Genomic DNA, 19336 nt, shown 5'->3' with positions numbered 1-19336 from the left:
TTCGGCTACAGGAACTGATTGAGGTGTTTACTTAGAACCATAGAACACTACAGCACAGAAACAGGCCATTCAGCCCTTCTAGTCTGTGCTGATCATTATTCTACTAGTCCCACTGACCTGCTCCCACTGTATAACCCTCCAGACCTTTCCCATCCATGTATCTATCCATTCTATTCTTAAAACTCAAGACTGAGTCTGCATTCACAACATCAGATGGCAGCTCATTCCACACTCCCATCATTCTCTGAGTGAAGAACTTTCCCCTTTCATCTTAAAATTATGACCTCTCATATTTATCTCCCCCAATTTAAGTGGAAAAATAGAAAAGATGTCCAATCAGAAGCCATGGGACAACGTTAGGGGAAAGAGCACAGGGTGCTCATGGTCCATTTTCATGGGGTGAAGGGGAGCCGGAGTGCAGTGAAAACTGAGAGCGAGAAACAAGATTGGAGGGCAGGGCTGGGAGTGATCAGAAGTTATCTGTAAAATTGGGAGGCGAGGTTTAATGATCTATAATGTTAATGTTAATCTTTTAGGCTGCTCTGTGGAGGGGGAGCAACTTGCAGATGGAGCGATGAACAAATGTTTTCAAAGAATGTGACTGAAAATAAAGTAAAATGCTTTTAGGTTCATATATTCATGCAAATGAAGTTTGTTCAGTGTACGTACAGTGTAATATTTATTCTTAATGCAGGTATATTAGTATGCATTGTAAGAGCAAGTCTCAAGCATCCAGAACACTTATCCAGTGTCTTCCAATCCCCATAAGTGCCATATACCAGTGGTTTTCCTGTACTTAGAAGATAGAGATGGAGAAACATATGGAGGAATTGAACATGATGAAGAAAAAGAACTGAGATCAGCATCGATCAACCATGGTCATAGTGAAGTGAGGCAGGATGAATGGCAGTGACCTCATCCAGCTAGTCTCTTGTGTAAACAATAAGCTGGTGGAGGAGCTCAGAGTGTCAACCAACAACCTCAGACTCAATTGCCACCATTATTGATTATAGACTTCAGAGGGGAACACCAGAGGTGTACGATCCAGTGATCAGTGGGGGATACAGAGGTTGATTTAAATTCCTGGGAGTCGCAGTTTTGGAGGACCTTTGGAGTTAATTTATTATCACCTGATTGTACAAGTACTAACCCAATAAATCACAGAACCAGCGTCTTAGCCCACTGCTCTACTCACTATACACCCATGACTGTGTGGCTAGCTGCAATTCCAATGCTTGCTGATGTCAACACGGTTGTAGGAAGAATCAAAATTGACAATGAGGAAGCACACAGGAAGGAGATAGATCAGCTCGTTGAGTGGTGTCATACCAACAATCTCGCACTCAATGTTAGCAAAACTAAGGAGAAGATTGTGGAATTCAGAAGGAAGTCAGGAGAACATAAGGATTCTGTCATGGAGAGGGTCAAGAACCTCAAATTCCTAGGTGTTAATATCTCCAAGGATCTGACCTGGAGCCTCCATGTCGATGCAATCACGAAGAAGGCTCACCAGCAGTGTTTGAGGAGATTCGGTACGTTACCAAAGACTCTCGAAAACTTCTACAGGGGAACCGTGGAGAGCATTCTGGCTGGTTGCATCGGTCTGTGGTATGGAGGTGCCAATACACAGGACAAGAAAAAACTCCAACTACATCATCACTAAACTTCACTCCATTGAGGATATCTACAAGAGGCAGTGTCTAGAGAAAGCAGCCTCTATCCCCACCACCCAGGCCATGCCCTCTTCACCTTGCTACCATCAGGGAAAAGTTACAGGAGCCTGAAAACGAGCACTCAGTGGCACAAGGACAGCTTCTTTCCCACTGTCATCGGATTCTTGAATGATCAATGAACCAAAGATACTGCCTTACGTCGACTTTTTGTGCTCTATTTTTATTTATTTACTTTTGTAAGATGGTTTATGTAAATGCTCGCATTATGAAGCTGCCGGAAAACAACAAATTTCGCGACTTGTTCATGACAATAAATTCTGATTGAGCAGTTCATTCAGCAGTCTTATTGCTCATGGGAAGAAGCTGTTTTTCAGCCTGGGGTCTGGCTCTCATACTTCAATATCCCTGGACCCCCACACGAATGTCATCATGAAGAAAGCACACTAGTATCTTTACTTCCTCAAGAGCTTGTGGAATTTTGGTGTGACATCAAAACCATGGCAAACTTCTAAAGATGTGTGATGGAAAGTGTGCTAACTGGCTGCATCACGGCCTGCTATCGGAATGGAAAGCCCTGCAAAAGTCCAGTACATCACAAGTAAAACTCTCCCCACCATCGAGAAAATATACATGGAACACTGCCGTTGGAGAGCAGCAACAATCAGGAAACCGCACCACCCAGTAATGCTTTGTTTTGGCTTCTCCCATCAGGACATGGCAGAGTTTATTTGCACTTCCTTCTTGTTTACCGTATTTTCACTCTTATAATGCAAACACATATAACGTGCGGATGCGTTTAACACGCAGAAAATCATAAATAGTATAAAAATATTTTTGTATAATGTGCACACACATATACTGTATGGATATATATCTAAATTCCGACTGACAAAAGTAATTTGCATTTAAATGGGACTTAAGACAAAGCACATACCAGTATCTGCCACAGTTAATCTCCCTCAATTAACAACCAATCAACTTCCCCCAGAGGTGTCAATTGCCCATTATAGAGATGATATCTGCTGTAACACATTAACAAGCTTGAGAGAGGAATCAATTAAATAGATCTTAGACAGGCTTCAGAGTTGAGCAGGATTTTAATTATAATGTTGTCTCAAATCAGAGGCGCTTGATTTGTTAATCTCCTCCCTCAAGGACGGGTCTGGGCAATTAATATTAGGCCCTGTCAAGCTCACTCGGCAGGTTGAAAGGGTCCGACCCAGTCAGCGTGGTCCAAATCTAACTTGGTCCAACCTACCCAAGAGGTAGTGAGGGAACCCAATTAAACTTAACCAGGATGGTTCCTCTGGCGTCCAACCTGGTTACTCTTGTGACGTCAGCACTTGCACACTGGGTGAAGTGTCTGCCACGATCGGGGGGGGGGGGAGGAGAGAGAGGGAGGGGTCGCTGCTGTGGGGCCCGGGTGGGGGTAGAAGTCACTGCCACGAGGGGGGACCACAAATGGGAGAAGTGAGGTCGCTGCCATGGGGGGGGGAAGAGGGGTCACTGCCGCGGGAGTGTGGAGGGGGAGAGTAGTGCGGGCGCCACAAACTGCCGCTGCTGTGAATGCCACTCCGGTTGTGACAGCTCAATGTTCGTGGCAGCGGGACATTGCTGGAGGAGGGGCACGAGTGGTGGGATGCATGTTAATTGATGGTGGGAGTCGTGTTGACGGGAGGAGGGTGACTGACTGCGGGGGGTGGTGATTAATGGTGGGTGGGGACTGATGGGGCAGGGGATGGGGAGACTTACCGATAATTCCCCTGAGTGTGCGATGCATCACTTACCGCGGTATCGCGGGGGCAGGATCCCCCTTAAATCACCGGGTTGGCAATTTAATGGGTTGATTCTCCCTGCAGCTTAAAAGGTGCTGGAAGCACCTTTGCCTCAGTAATCGTACCTGGGTCCCAGGAGGGCTACCCAGGTGCTGCAGCTTAAAAGGTGATAAAGTGCAGTGCCCTAGCCAGAATGTACTGTTTATAGGAATACCATGGCATTCAGTTCAAAGAGATATTCCCCAAATCAAAATTTCCCACGCCCGCTATAAATTGTGCCCTTTCTTTCAATGCTACTAATACATTCTCATGCCCGTTATTACATTCCTATGCTTTCTCTAAATTGCGTCTTTCTCACGGCCACTATAAATTGTGCCCGTTCTTTCTATGCCGCTCACTAATGTTCCCATGCTCGCTGTAAATTGCTGACACATCTTTCCCATGGCAGCTATAAATAAATTGTGCGTTCTCTCAATGCCGCTATTATATTCCCACGCCCGCTTTTAATTGTGCGCATTCTTTCAACATGTAGAACTATTTTCGTATAGCGCACACATGCATATAACATGTGGGGATGCCTGGTTTGTAAAATATGTGCATTAAATTTGTAAAAATATGATACATTTCTCTCTTTTGAACACATTTTTTCTTGACTATAGTATTTTTGCACTGCTGATAAGTAGAAATTCTTCCTGGCCTGCAGGAAAAAAGAATCTAAGGCTTGTATGTGATGTCATGTATGTACTGACAATAAATTGGAACTTTGAACTTTGGTTCACAGAGCTTCCTTGGGTAGAAATATTCAGTCAACATTTTGGGTTGAACCCTTTATTGAGACTAAAGTGGGAAGGGATGATATCAAGGGGAAGGTGCGAGAGGTGGGAGACAGGTAGTTGGAGAGACTACTGGTGGGGGGAGGTACAGAATTAGAGAGAAAAGTGAGAAGAGGTAAAGGTATGGAAACAGTGGAACTTGATAGGCTGTTTCTTCAATTGGAAATACTGATCGTCATGCTGTTGTGTTTCTCTGTTTCTCCTTTTATGTGTTCTAGATTGCCAACATGTCCCCTGACAGCGGTCCCAACAGTGTTTCTGTCCTGCCCCCACCCCCCAAAAACAAAAGTTAGGGTTGAACGCACAGGAATTCAAGCCCAATTTTTGTTTGTATCTCCCCTGAATAAAATCATAAAAGTCTGGTGTTAAAATTCTGTCCAACGTACCACGTAGATGAATGCCAGCAGGGAGTTGGAGCTGACAAACTTAATCTGTTGTAATAAGTTCATGTCATGATCTTGCATAACTTTGTTGTGCAAGATCTTTCACGGACTCCCAGCAGAAAGATTTTTCTGCCTCGTCTTTTCTGACTAATAATCATCTAAAAGATCTGAACATTTTCAAAGCTGTGAATCACAATTGCACTAAATAAATGTTTTTTTTAAACAACCTCATCACAGTAGCAGCACTGATCTAAGGATTGGCAGTGACTTTAGCATGGATCTGGAATCTTTTGATATTGCCAATTTTAAAACATCCTCTCACTGCTTTGTGAAATACAAATGATTTCTACCACTTTGACAATGGCTTGAAAGGTCCATAAAATAGTGAGTGGGCATCCAGCTTGCAACGGTCTTTGCTTGACTTGCATTTTAACACATCCAGCAATTCCCAGAAATGGGAAGCTCACAAACAACATTTTGAAACCATATTCATGGGGACAGTACTTTCTCTATAGCAACCCAAAAGGCTTAAGCATTTTTTTTTTTATTTTTTTTTTTTAAATTTTTTATTTTTCACACCATAAATCACATTAGCCATGATATACACTTTTTCTTTTTCACACATATACAGTGACTTTTTCTCCCCCCCCACCCCTCCTCCCAAGCCACCCCCCCACCCCCCCTCTCATCCATTTTAGGTATACAATCTAGGTTGCATTAAGCCAGTCAGACAATGTTGTCATTCAACAAAAATACACCAGAAATTCTACTGAGTCCATTCTTTTCTTTCCTTCTCCTTCCACCAACTTAGGTAATGTTTGTCCCCGGTAGGTTTTCGCTATTGTATTTAATGTAAGGCTCCCATACTTGTTCGAATATTTCAATATTATTTCTTAAACTATATGTTATTTTTTCTAATGGAATACATTTATTCATTTCTATATAACCATTGTTCTATTTTCAAATTATCTTCGAATTTCCAGGTTGACATAATACATTTTTTTGCTACGGCTAAGGCTTAAGCATTTGAGGGGTGGTTCATCATGGAGATTGTACACACTAAAGAGCATCAGACCTGTAAATTCTTTCACTTGTGGTAAGATGTTTCCTGCTTGGAAGTAGTGCAAAATTTGGACTGAAGATTTGCAGCGATTTGCATGTTTAATTAGTACTCTGTTGCTCCAGAATAATAGAGGAAAGTAATACTTTGAATAGAGATCAAATTAAGGGAAGGAATTTTACTCAAGATCAACGCATTTATTTCAAGGTTTCTGCTGGGGTCACTTGTGGTAAATTTTGTGGCTTCTCTCTCTTTCCGCTGTGACCAATCATGGACTTTACAGAGTAATGTGTGATTTCCAGATTCTGAAGGTACCACAGGAACGCCTGGACCATTTGACACCTTAATCTCTGGTCTGCACAACCCATGTTCGAAGTGCACTAGAAACATGCCATCTGTAAAATGCCTCCTGAAACTGCTTCATGGCGTGTGCTGTAAACCTGCAGGTTAATTTAATAGTCGACCCTTCCCTTAAACTTGATCAACGAGTTAAAATCGGCTTTAATTTAGGTTTCTCAATTCTTCCACCCAGCTTCAAGTAATATGATATTCACTTCATTTTTGGGATGGAAGATAAAACATCCACTGAAGTACAAGCAAAATAAAAAGACCCACGTTCTATCAGTCATCACACAGCTGTGTATTATTGCGGTCAATAAAATTACCACTTGCTTAAGAATAATTCTTAAGCAATCACTCATGTTACTCACACCTGCAAAATCAACCCCCTTGATTTATTTTGTGCCCTCTGTCGGCCAATTATTCTGCTCAGCCTGAACTGCCTTTAGCAATCTGAGCTACTACCCTCCTCCTCACGAGAAACACTGCAGAAATTCAAGTGGAAGGCAGGGAGTAGCAAAAGATATGGGCAATGAATTAATGAGTTTGCCCACTTCTTACTTGCAAATATGTTGGAATACAGGAACACAATTCCACAAACACAAGGGGACTTGAAAGACAGAACTGCTTCAACTTCAAATGTGCTTTCATTTGTACAATTCTCCTCCAAATGTCAACATGCACCACAAATGCATTCTAATTCCACATTCTGCAGATCGCTCTATCAGTGAGGCACAGTGAAAGGGTGGTGATAAAAAGAAAAATAAGGCCAACTTTAGAAATCCACGGGCGGAAGGGAGTGGATATGCTGGAATCTGGAACTAAAAACAAATAACTGGAGCACCACCTCAGTGGGCCAAGCAGCATCTGTGGAGGGAAAGTAGCAGTCATCGTTTCGGGTCAAGACCTTGCATCAGGAATGTCGACTTAATCTTTCTCCTGCCTGCTGAGTTCCTCCAGCAATTTGTTTCTTTTAAGAAAATTGCAACAAGCTTCATGTGTAATCTTAGCCTGCCTAACCAGTGGTGAAATTATGTCCTCGCTGAGTGCTCAATGCTCCCTAACATTATGTTGCTCAACAGTGATAACTGCCTCAGGAAATGTATCCTCTTTCAGAAAAAAACCAAAATGAACACCATGGTGTGCCAGTAATAGTGTGGTTATTCTGGGATTTAGTAACTTTTTGCAGGTTTTGCCCACAGTTAAAAGTTTCTCCGAAGGTTGCTGTTTAGCTGAGCTTACATTTCCAAATTAATTTTTTTTAAACAAATAGTCACAGGAAATAATTAAATATCATATTGTGTAATGAGTCAATGGATATTAATTTCTGCAGATCACTGAACTGCAACACAAATTAAATGTTACTTTTCATTCTTTTCCAAATTAAATGCTACTTTTCATGCTTTTCCTGCTCATGCCAAGGTTTGGACCAACTTCAGGATAGAGGTGGGAAGGAAAAAGTCAAGGGGTAAATGGATGGCGATTGGGTGGCACAGAAGGGGAAGAAGATGGCAGAAGACTCGACTTGTTCAAGACACTGAGGGAATGCTCTTCACCCTTTTGATTGAGAGTATAAAATACCTGTAATCTGTTTGATTGGACTGCTTGAGTTGCATCAAGCGAACCCTAGGAAACTTGGGTGACCCACTGTGTAAGTGATTCATGCCATTCCCTACATTGATAAAGAGGTACCTAGCCTTCAGACAGAAGTGGGTGAATGTCATCACTGATAGGACATACACAATGGGTTGGCTTGCCATACATGATAGCAGAGAGGGCTAAGATCTCAGGGGCTCTGGGATGAGACTTTCATTGACACTTTCTGTAAGATTGTGAGCTGCAACATTTCACACCTTTACTTTCAAATTACAATTCCTCTAGTCTGCTATATTTTAAAACTGGCCTCCATCAATTTGTGTAGATTTTTAGAACATCACACGAAAGTCTAATTCAACCTGACTCGTGAAATGTGACAGACAACTTTTATTAAATTAGCTGTAATATTTCAAAATGGTCTGTCATGTTCAACTCCCTCTATGTTTACTGTTTCTGCCGGTGTTTAGGACAATCCCAAAACTTAAAAGTGTCACCTCAAAAATCAGGGTTCATCTTATACAAGTGTAAAATCTGAACTCTCAACCCCACTGCCATCTATCCCCTCCTCCTCCATATCCTATTTCCATCCCCCCAGCTCTGACTCAAGTGGCCCGGTCAGGCCCCAGGCCTACCACCTTCCTCATGCTGACAACCCGGCTCAGCTCCACGTGCCCTTTTGGGCTGGTTTCCATTCCAGAAGTGTCTCAGATTGCTCATGCAGTAAGGGGCATTGCTGGTTCAGTGGGGCAAACCAGAGACTGGCATTTCCTCAATTTCATAGCATTAGGAAAAACAATGAAGCTCACTGCATCAGCCAATAACACCCACGAATAGGCCCAATCTTGCGTGTGTCCTGTCAGTATTCAACAAAGTCTCAGCGCTCCCCCTACGAGATCCACCCACCCAGTCTGACTGTTGTCGCCTCTGCACAGGCTTGAAGCGGCCTGTTAAAGGAGCTGACAGTGGTTTATTTTAAAATATGTAAACCAAATTAAAACCTTCACAGGATAATTTGGTATTAAAATATTGTGACAATATCACTCCACTGGTCAGTGATAAGTGCCAGACTTGGGGGGAGGAAGTGTTGTCTTATCCAGCAGGTATAGATTAAAATCTACATCTTCCATGGAAATTCAGGTCGTCCTATACACCGGCACATACTGTATCAATCTTTTATTGATCCTCTCAGCAATTCTACCAAATTCTAACCTCATTTGAACTGATGTCCAAAATAGCCCACGTCTGTTCTGTTGTGATGGATTTCCATTTACATCTTGCAAGATACTATCCATATTGTTCCTAAAATGCAACTTTTATAAAGCATTTTTATAGTTGAACAATATGTTCAATGCCCAAACACATCTATCCCGATGTCCTCTAGCTCTCTCTCTCCCCCTTTCCCCTCTGTCTCATTTACCCCAGCTCTTCACCGGTAGAACCAAACCTCCTCATCCCAATCAATTTTCACCTTTCCTCTCTCCGTCCTATTCCTATCCCATTAACACTTTGTGTCTTCTTCTCCCCAGCCTTTTCAATCGGCACCTGACTGTTCTTACTCATGGCTTGAGGAAGGGCTCAGGCCCAAAACGTCCATTATATGTCTATCCCCTATGGACATTGTGAGACCTGCTCAGTTCCTCCAGTATTTCTGTGTTTTTATTATGTTCAATCCATACACACACTGACTGAGAGCCTTTATTCCACACAAATGCATTGACATAAAATTTGGCACATTCCACATCAAAGAATTTGGAATGGTGACCAGAACTTGGTCAGAGAAAGAGAGAAGACAATTAGTTATCAGGTGAGGTCACCTGTTTAGGTTCTGGAAAGCTCAAGGAACGATGGACAATGAAGATCAATGTTGGGGATTTTTGTGCAGAGGTCTGAATGACATACAAATCTCAAGGCAAGTTTTGGAAGAACGAGAGAACAAAGTAGAAAATTTTAAATGTCGAGTTCTGCTGAACTCTTGGACAAAGTAAACCCTTCAGTGCTGGAGACATGGCATTCAGAGCGCGTGGGACATCACAAGATGGATGAAATATTGATCACATTGCACCACTTCCACAAAGGCCAACATTTGGATGCATGTTCTGGGATGAGTAAAGCTGAACATTAGAAATTCATCCTCATGGTGTGGCTGCGTTTTCAAATTCATTAGTTGGCTTTTTGCATTGATGGCAAGGCCAATAATCATTATCCATCACTATTTCACTGCAAGGAGTTGTGGTGAGTCAGGAGAGTGTGAGGCTTGGAGCAAAAAACAACGGATGGTGGTGCTCCAACAGACTTGGGCCAATCATTTGACCATGAAAGAGTTAACCAGAACTCTGCTGCTTGGTTTATATCAATGAATGGATACCCTAAAACAAGCTGTATCCCGCTATGTCCAAGGATCAGGCACAGTGTTCCTTTTGCCTCAAGCTAAGAGAATTATGTAGTTAAGTCCTCCTAAGCAGGATGTATGCATGTAATCTTAAATAACATTTCTGTTCTATCCTTGGAAACAAAAGGACCCTCAGGACATTTGGAAGACAATAAATTAAACAAACTAAATTCTACAAATGCTGAAAATCTGAAAAGAGAATGCTGGAAAGAGTGGACTTGTCAGCCAGGATCTGTAGAGAGAAATGGAGTTTAGGTTTAAAGGCGATGAATTCTCTTTTCTTGGGAAGTCTATGATGTTCTACATCCCCTTTTCTAGTGGGTTTGAGTCTTGTTGAACTGAGTTTTGAATTACAATTGTTACTGCAAACTTGATAACGTCAACGCATGCAGAAAGCATTTAGAGCAAAAAAAAACCCTGCAGATGCAGTAAATCTGAAATGAAACCAGAAAGTCAGGCTGTATCTATCAGTGAGGAGAGAAACACTGTCGACGTTTTGGATCAAGCACCTGGACCTGGATCTGGAAAAACTTGCTGGTCTTCGCACTTTGACAAACGTAACTGTTTCTTTCTGATGCAGCGTGATCTGCTGAGGGCTTCCCGCATTTTTCATTTTAGTTCTATGCAAAGGGAAGCTGACAGCAACTTGTGTAGCTACAGGGATCTTCATGCCCCATAAATGTGACACTGAAAATTGCAATTTTCAAATACACACATCCTTGACCACAGTTAAGGGGTTGCCTATGTTAAAGATTAAAAACACACTTGATTTCCCAAAAGCAACCTCCAAATTTGCAGAGAAATTGTGGAAATTGATTCTGCCCAAATAAAATGAACAGGTTGACACATTTTGAGAAACTGGGTATTATGCCAACTCAGCCAAACTATTCTCTGATTTCTTTTCCTGTTTTAACTCTCTGATGACCAACACAACACTCAATAGCTCAAGTCGCTCGACCAAAATGTCATTGGAAATGACAAATAAGTTTACAGCATCAATATCCTGGGGGCATTTCCATTGACCAAAATACTGAACTGGAGTAGTCAGATACATAAAATGGTTACAAGACAAGGTCAAAGGCTCAGAATCTTTTTAAAAAAAATTAAATCCTGTGGCAAAATAACATTACCTAATCCAAAGCCTGTCCTCCGTCTACAAAGGCCAAGCCAGGAGAGTGATGGATTACTCACCACTTGCCCAGATGTGCATAGGCATACCTCAGGTATGGCAGATGGGGCAGAGAACAGGGGTGCACTGTCCTTGTATTACCTGAACAATTGGGCTAGCCCAATCCCACTTACTCGAGTGCCCTGGAGCGCAGTTCCGGGCAACAGGCTGGCATTTCATCGGGCCGCTTTGGAGCCATAGCCACTGCTGGATGGCGGAGCAGTTCAAGCAAGGAAGCACAGCACGCAAGCAGCACTCACACCTCGCAGCTGGATACAGATTGAAGTTGATTCCTGTTTTTTTAATCTGGCTTTGTCATTGATTGCATTATACAGATAACACAATGTACACATTAAAATCAGGGGTGGAGTGCTGTCAGAGCTCACTGGAGCACCACTCCGGAACCTCTGAAAAAGGCAAAATAATAAACAAAAGGGAAATTTAACAGCGGCCACATATTAAATTAGGGGAATTTTACAGAAGCATGTGTTGGGGAGATTCACCACCACCTGCAGGGTCCTATATATCCACTGATCTATTCCCTTCTCCCTGCAATCTAAGCCAGTTATATAAAGTGGGCTTTGAGAATGGAGTTGGATAGATTAACTATTTTCCATCTCATTCCTCAGTATCAGAGTCCGCCTGAAGATACTGGAAGTGAAACAGCTCGGCTTAGATTGCATTAACGTCCATGTGTTTGGAAATGTGGCGCAGGCTGCAAGTGAACACTGATGCAGTTAGTCCAACAACTCGTTCCATCTATCTCTCTGCAGTGCTCCGACTTTCTCTCTGTCTGTATCTTCTTCCCTCTCTCTGTCCCTTTCTCCACACACACAAAATCTCTCTTAGCATCTCACCCTCCCCATCTGCGGCAGTCTCTGCATCCTTGACTTCGGCTCCCTCTCCCTGACCATATCCCTTGACCATTTCACGAAACCCATGACTTGTCACCCCTCTCTTTCTCTCTCATTCTCTCTTTCAGACTCCCGTCTGCCCCCTTCTCTCGTCTCTCTCAGAGCACTCCTTGTTCCCTCATCTATCTAGTTTGCCGTGAATCACTGTGGCATGTTAACACAAACCACAACAGTAAAGCTGTTTTCCTGGCGCGGAAACCTGCTTAAAATAAAACCATCCCTGAGCACTGAGAGCACAGGCTCATTTTACTTCGAGAGATGAACCGTTTATTCACTGGAAATCGTTCCAAGTTCCTCCTGTGTCCCTCCACGCTGACAACAGGTGTAACAAATCAACGAAGTTGAACAATTTCCTGCCTCGACCCCAATAAATAGGATTGAATAATCTCAAAAAGCCTTGGCAAGCAGGCAGGGAGGGGTAAGGGGTATCATTGGAGAGGAAGGAAGTGGCGAGAGTAAAAGGCGTAATGGACCTCGTCAAGTCAAGCCAGCAATTTGGACACCCATCACTAACACAAGAATCCCTCTCTCAAAACCATCCTGCAGCATAGGATTGGTGGCCAATTTATACCGTGGGCAAGTTTCACTAGCATTTATGACTTTTTGGGAGGTATTTTGGGAGAGGATCCACAGACAGCTCTTACACCTTCAATGTTGATTCTCTGTGTTGTGTGATGGTCAAGTTTGGATTAATTTAGACATCTTCATTTTATATTCACTATTTTTATAATTGAAAGGGGAATAATTAGAACCCAAATACTCCTTGAAAGTTACCAACTAGAGAAATGGAACGTGATACACAAGTGTGTGAGAGAGAGAGTGTACGCAACAGTAATACAAAGTTCATCACAGAATTGAAGGCGTTTCTGTCTTTATCCGTTAATGCACAATTTTTGCTTTTGAAAGTGACAGAATCATTTCGTGCTTTCCAAAATTAGATTTGCGTGGGAACTCCATGAAAAGTCCTGACTTTTGCTGACCTCCAGGTACAGTTTGTGCAGATGATCTTTGTGGCGATGGAATGGGGGACTGGACTCATGTGCGACTGGGTCATTTCAAGTGAGTCAACCATCATTGACCCAAAGTTATCAGCCAGGGGCTACACCTGCCAGCCGGGAATGGAATGGCAGGTAAGAAACGCAGACTTAATATATTAATGTACCATGTGTGTAATGTACAGTGATACGTCAGGCAGAAGCACAGTTGGTGTGTGGCAATTTTTTTGTGTTTTTTTAAAAAGGGGGGAGCAATGTCAGTGGCAGCCCTAGGGCGCCACTTGACGTGGATACACCACTTAAGGTCCTCAGCACCACACTCTACCATCTGCAGGACGCACTGCACCAACTCACCCAAATTTCTTCGACAGTGCCTTTGAAACCCATGACCTCTAACAGCTAGTAATGACAAGATCAGCAAAAACTTGGGAACACCACCTCCAGGAAGTTGCCCTCCAAGGCACACACCATCCTGGCTTGGAAATCTATTGCTATCCCGACAACATTACTGGGTCAAACTTCCGGAACTCTCTCTCTCTCTCTGACAGCATTGTGGGCACACCCACACCTCTGGGACTGTGGTGGTTGAAGAAGGCAGCTCACCTTCTCAAGGGCAATTAAAACTGGCTCAGCCTGCAAAGCCCTTGAAGGAATAATGAACACAGCAACATTCGAGCAACAACAGTTCATTGGTCTTATTTTCATTAGTATTTTTCCTGCAGTTACAAGTGTTTTCAGGATTCTGCAATACCTACAGAGAATTGTACATGGATTCTACAGCTCCCCATTTTCACCATATTATCTGTTTGGTCATTGGTGTTGCACTTACTACTTCTTACCTATTATGCCCGAAGTTTGACTGCCAACTCCATGCAGTAGGACTGGCTGGCTGCTGTCTGATCTTTGCGAGGAAGTCGAGGGTGAGGAAACCGAAGTACCATTGACTCTGACTTCCGCCTGTGGCTGCAAACAGCAAGGAAAGAAAACGGGTTACAACTCATTGCCCAAGATGACCTGAGGACCAATCTGACACCTGGAAATCGATGAAGGGATTGTAAAACACCCAGCGCTGTGGAGCCAGACTGTAGAAGGGAAATAAAATAAGAGGATTTTCTCTTGCTTCCTGAATGATGTTAACACAGCAGCTTTGGTTTGTAGCAGTGACTGTAAGAAAGGCAAAGGAGAAGCAAAGATTATTTTTCTGAGAACGTAAACGGAAGCTGGACCACTCTGAACCAGAAGTGTTGTCACAGCCCTTAATGGATGAGCTCTGCTTGTCTTTTTATGTTCTTGCACTACCAGGAATTCATGAAGAAAAGGATGTGGCCTTCTATTCCACGACATCCAAAATATCCTCCTCCCTCAGAACATGTGGCTTCCCCTCTACTCAGCACTTGCCTCCGCCTCCTCTATTTCCTGCACATCTGGCCCTGGGTCCTTCCACCCCGAGATGCAACAAGGACAGGATTCTCCTCGTCCTCACCTACCATCCCACCAGTCCCTGCACCCAACGCTTCGAGAGACGCAGCAAGCTGGCGGTCAGTTCCTTTTATTCTAAGCCCTGGCACTGGTGGTCTCACCTGCTCCAGCAGCTGCCTCAGTCTGTGGAGCTGTGATTCCAACTGCTTGTTGTGATCTTCCAGGATCTGCATCCTGGCCTCCAGGCGACCTTTGTGCTGACGAAGCAGCTTGGCTTCAGCGATGAGTTCGGCATCCCTGGGACTCTGCGGTGAAATGGGCATCATCTCAGGAGGGGATGGCAAAGGAGACAGTCCCTTGTGATCATGTTGCTGCTTGAGCTTCTCATACTCAGACTGAAGGTTTCTGTAAAGGAAGTGAGTGCAAACTTCAAATGCAGGAGAAAAATCAGAGAATAACATTGGATTTAGTGCCTGCCAAGACTAAGGAAGTCAAAAGGAATTTCCCCCTAACTTTAATGAATTGAGGAACATGAAGATTCATCAAACACCAACATTTCAATAATGCTCAGCAGATTTAGGGCTCTGAAATGAAATCTGGAAGAATGCTAACTGTTTAAAGTTTGCAAGTGACCAACTCATTTCTACATTGTTAATGACAAGGGCTAAAGCTGGTTGAAAAATTCTGCCCAGTAATTAGTTCTTTCTGTATCCCATTAAACCTTAGCATGCTTCATCAACTGTGAACATGGAAGAGAATCTAATATTTGCAAGGAAAATGCTGATCACGCCAACAATTGTGAAGGATTATTGGGCAGATGTTCACCATCAGTTGAGACTCAAAGCTAACAAATGTGACAATGAAACAAAACCCCAGCAGGAAGTTCAATTTCACCCACCCCGTGCTTTAGCAGGCCCGCCAAGTAAATTCTTCATCTTTTTCATGATTTGGAAATGAAACTAGCTTGCTTTTGGACCAATCAGGGACATATTCTTTTCTCTTTAAAATTAGCAAGTTGTCAAATTGGCAGATTGGGAGAGTTATCTTGTGCAGGGATTTTATCCTCATGTTGTTAGGGGATGAGGTAGGGAGTGTCATCAAGAGGTTGGTGTCACCTTTAACAGCTTCCAGGGTCAATTTATTACAGCTTTCCCCGAAGCTTTATTGGGTCATAAGGACTGGGGTTGGGACCAGATTCCTGTCTCTTTTCTTCCATGACTGGGTTTTGCTGCTTTTCACGAGTGTGTAGTTCTACATGTTGAAGTTTGACTTTTCTTGTGCCCAAAGGAATTAGTATACAGAGATCAGCCCTGATCTCTAGCCTCAGTGCAGGGTTGGCACCAAGCGAGGTGATATGCCCCACATATGCTCGCGGCCACTGCTCACCGTCAGACCCACTCCCGCCTGTGTCACTGGCACACACTAAGCATCACTGATGCATGAAAGTGACTCTCCATGCAATAAATGCAGCACCTTTGGTTCCGACATCAATGGGATGGAGGAGGCTTACACCCATTTGGAGGGTAGGTCACCAGCACCCCCACCACAAGCCCCCCCCATACTGAAGAAGTGCCCCTCTTCCCCCCCCGGTTACCCAAATGCCCCCTTCCAACACTCATTCTGGCACTGACTTTGCCTCAATGTCTCACAATTTCTGCTTCTATGACACTTAGAAACTGGATTGTCAAAACCTTTTCTGGTGAGAGAAGGTTTGAGGTCCAACATTGGAGATCCATGTCACTTTCCAGCCTGATGTACTTAGCTATTTTAACAATGAATATTTCAGGTGTCTGTCCCCACACTTGCATATTTATACTGTGACAGATCATGTTATATTTTATATTGTATATAGATATGTTTTAAAAGGAGATAAATTATGGGGTTTTTAGTGTAGGTCACACACGGATACAAACACTTCAAAACAGATCTCATTTAAAATGCCAGATTTCTGCGCAAGCCAGACAGTCCAGGCTCTGAGTGCCCGTGCAAAAACTTTGAAGAATGCCTATAGAGCAGGGGTGGCCAAACCGCGGCTCTTTGACATGTAATGTGTGGCTCGCAGGGAGGGTAGGTATCAGCAGCGGGGAGGGTGGGTGTCAGCGAGTCGCCAGTTGACTGTCAATAGCCTGCCCGGTGCTAGGCACTTGAAAGCTGCTAGCCGTTTTGCTTTGCTGCTTTCAGGTGCCTAGGGGGAACGTTTAGTGTGCAGACTTGATTAGAAAAAAATCTTTTGCAAAATTGCTCCCTTTGAAACAATGCTTCTTCAATCTGCAGCGTAACAGCATTTTCCCCAACAAAACTGTACCAGGGGTGGGCAACCTCCCACGCCGGCCGCCCCAGCCCTGATGACCCGTGCCAGGGGGGCTGTCAGGCAGCGGGGAGTTGGGTCGCCGGCTGATTGTTATCAGCCCGTCCCCTGCTAGGCACCTGAAAGTTGCTGCCACATTCAGGTGCCGAGGGGGAGCAGTCGGAAGCGGAGAATATACCTCCCCGTGGTGGGTTGAGTAAGTGCTCCTTGGGGACGGGTTCTCTGCTTTCAGGTGGTCTCCCAACAGCCGCATTCGGGTATCTTAGGCGGTTTTGCATTCGGGTATTATGGCCACCTGAAAGGGGCTAAAGATAGTGTTAGTGGGTGTGGCTTGCGATCGCGTGATTGCTACGGCTCTCAAACATCTCAAGTTTAAGATATGCAGCACTTACGTTAAGCAAGTTTGGCCACTCCTGCTATAGAGCATTCACAAGTAGGTGTTAATTGGACATGCTGTGGACTTGCTTTGGAAAGTAACAGATGAATGAACTCAGAAGATTGGGTTTGGTGCCTCAGTCTGAGGGCAGTTTGCTGTTCTAAGAGGGTCATGTGGCTTTCTCTGAGGGAGAGAGGGAATACAATTCAGTAGCAGCAGCTGGGACTGGAATGGGACAAGCTGGCAAGCTTGTGGAAAAACCCCATTTTGAAGCCGGATTGTGAGTTCTTAGTTCAGCCTGGTCAAAGCTCTTGTGGTCCATACAAGAGGAGATGGCTGGCTGCATAATGTTTCACTTGAAATAAGGAAAACAAAAAGGAACTCTGTGGTGACCTGAAAGAAAGAGGTTATCAACTGGAAAACTTTGATGGGGCAAGTTTCTTTGGCAAGACACTGAAGTGGCTGATTGGAAAGAATCAGTTGTGGGTGTCCAACAAGTAACAATCTCTCTCTGAAAACCGACAAGAGCCTTCCTGAGCGGTAACCATTTATCTTTCAAGCACCAAAAGCCCGGTGAAGATTCATAAATATTAAATTCTGTGCACAGAATGCCAGTGAACTTGGAGGAATGAGAAATGAGATTGGACAGTGAATCAAAGAACTTTACTGAACTTATACACACATTACATACACATAGAATTGGGAGGAGGTTAAGTTAATAGTAATAAGTTAAAGTTTGATCATCTTTTTTTGTTTAAAGAAAATTAAAAGTAACTTTTGTTTAAGTAATCATTGATCTTGGTGAATTTCTATTGCTGCTGGGTTTTGGGCTCCTCTGGGCCCGTAACAACACTCATAATGACCTATGAAAATATAGAAATAATCCATGAAGACTTAGAGAAAGAATCTAATGATGATCTGGTATCACTGCACATAGCAAAGGAGGAGATGGGTTGAAGCTCCAAAGCTTTCAACTGACAAACAGTGAGGCCAGTTTTGCAGGGCTTGGATAATGCAAACCTGAAATCAGGTAACTCAGTCCACACTGAATCTGCTATTCTTGTAGCTGTATTCTCACCTGTTTTCATCCTCTAGGTCAGCGAGGATTCTTTCCAACTCTCCCCTCTCTTCACTCTCCAAGGAGATGAGAATTTGAGCAGGGCTTCGAGGCTGACTCAGTGGCGACTCCTGGTTCAGGCTCTGGCAGTAATGCTGAATCAGCAGATGTTCATCATCTCTGCAACATAATGCAAACAAAATACGTCAGCGTATTTGCATGCCATAATTGCATTCAAAAACACTCCCCCAAATACGTGTTAAAGTTTTAACAACAAGCATCAGTGTTTATTGAGTTTTATTCAGAGTTTGGAATAAAGTGGAAAATGTTTAATAGTTTTCTCAGCAGTTCTTGCACATAATCGTCCAAACACCACCCTCATCATTCTAATGCTCCATTGTCAGTGATCCCCACTCATTTCTGCTTCATCCATATTTCTCAGGCAGAGATTCTTGGTGCACACAATAATAAGCTGTTTCTCACCCAACAGCATGGACTGGATTAATCACTCAAAGGTGGAGAACTGCAGCCACAAAAATCTGCATTGGAACACCCATAAGAATTCCAAAGAGATCACACTTCCTACATAGTTATGCAATGCCTGGACAACCAATCCTTGGAATCACTACCAACAGAATGCCAAGTGCAAAAAAAATTGTCAAGGCGACTGGAGATCCTTTGGACTCTTTATCTGAACACTGAGATGAAAAGATGTGCTGAAATCCTCATGAATTAATTACACTGTTTGTACATGTGGGTCCAAAAAGAAATGTTAAGGGATCCTGTTTTGTGAAACTCTTCATTGCTTAAAATTCCTGTTGCCAGAGGTTGCCCTTATCATTGATCTTCTGTCATCCCATATCCATTATTTTCCACTTCAGAAACACTACCTGTGATTTTCACCCTGTTTCAATGCCTCAGCTGGACTTTTTGTACGTTGAGGAGCTTTCTTTAATGTCAGAGGAAGAGACAGGGATTAAGGCAAGTATTCCAAGCAGGACTGTCTCATTTCCAGATACCTTACATTCTATAATAGAAAGTTTTTAAAAAT

General features: G+C 43.3%; 1 protein-coding gene across 26 annotated transcripts in view; it reads right to left on the bottom strand.

Annotated features, from left to right (window-relative positions):
• The window catches only part of dmd (dystrophin), a 1604005-nt gene that overhangs the window by 13781 nt on the left and 1570888 nt on the right, over window positions 1-19336 (bottom strand). For all 26 annotated transcript variants that reach the window (XM_069890130.1, XM_069890120.1, XM_069890110.1 and 23 more), the window contains 3 exons: window positions 18307-18465; window positions 14706-14949; window positions 13965-14088 (listed from right to left, as the gene is read on the bottom strand). In XM_069890130.1, the coding sequence (XP_069746231.1) occupies window positions 13965-14088; window positions 14706-14949; window positions 18307-18465 (527 nt within the window). The remainder of the gene's footprint in view (window positions 1-13964; window positions 14089-14705; window positions 14950-18306; window positions 18466-19336) is intronic.

This window comes from Narcine bancroftii, chromosome 7, assembly GCF_036971445.1.
Source record: "Narcine bancroftii isolate sNarBan1 chromosome 7, sNarBan1.hap1, whole genome shotgun sequence".
In the NCBI taxonomy this organism is placed as follows: Eukaryota; Metazoa; Chordata; class Chondrichthyes; order Torpediniformes; family Narcinidae; genus Narcine; species Narcine bancroftii.
This window is presented reverse-complemented; position numbering and strand designations above follow the sequence as displayed.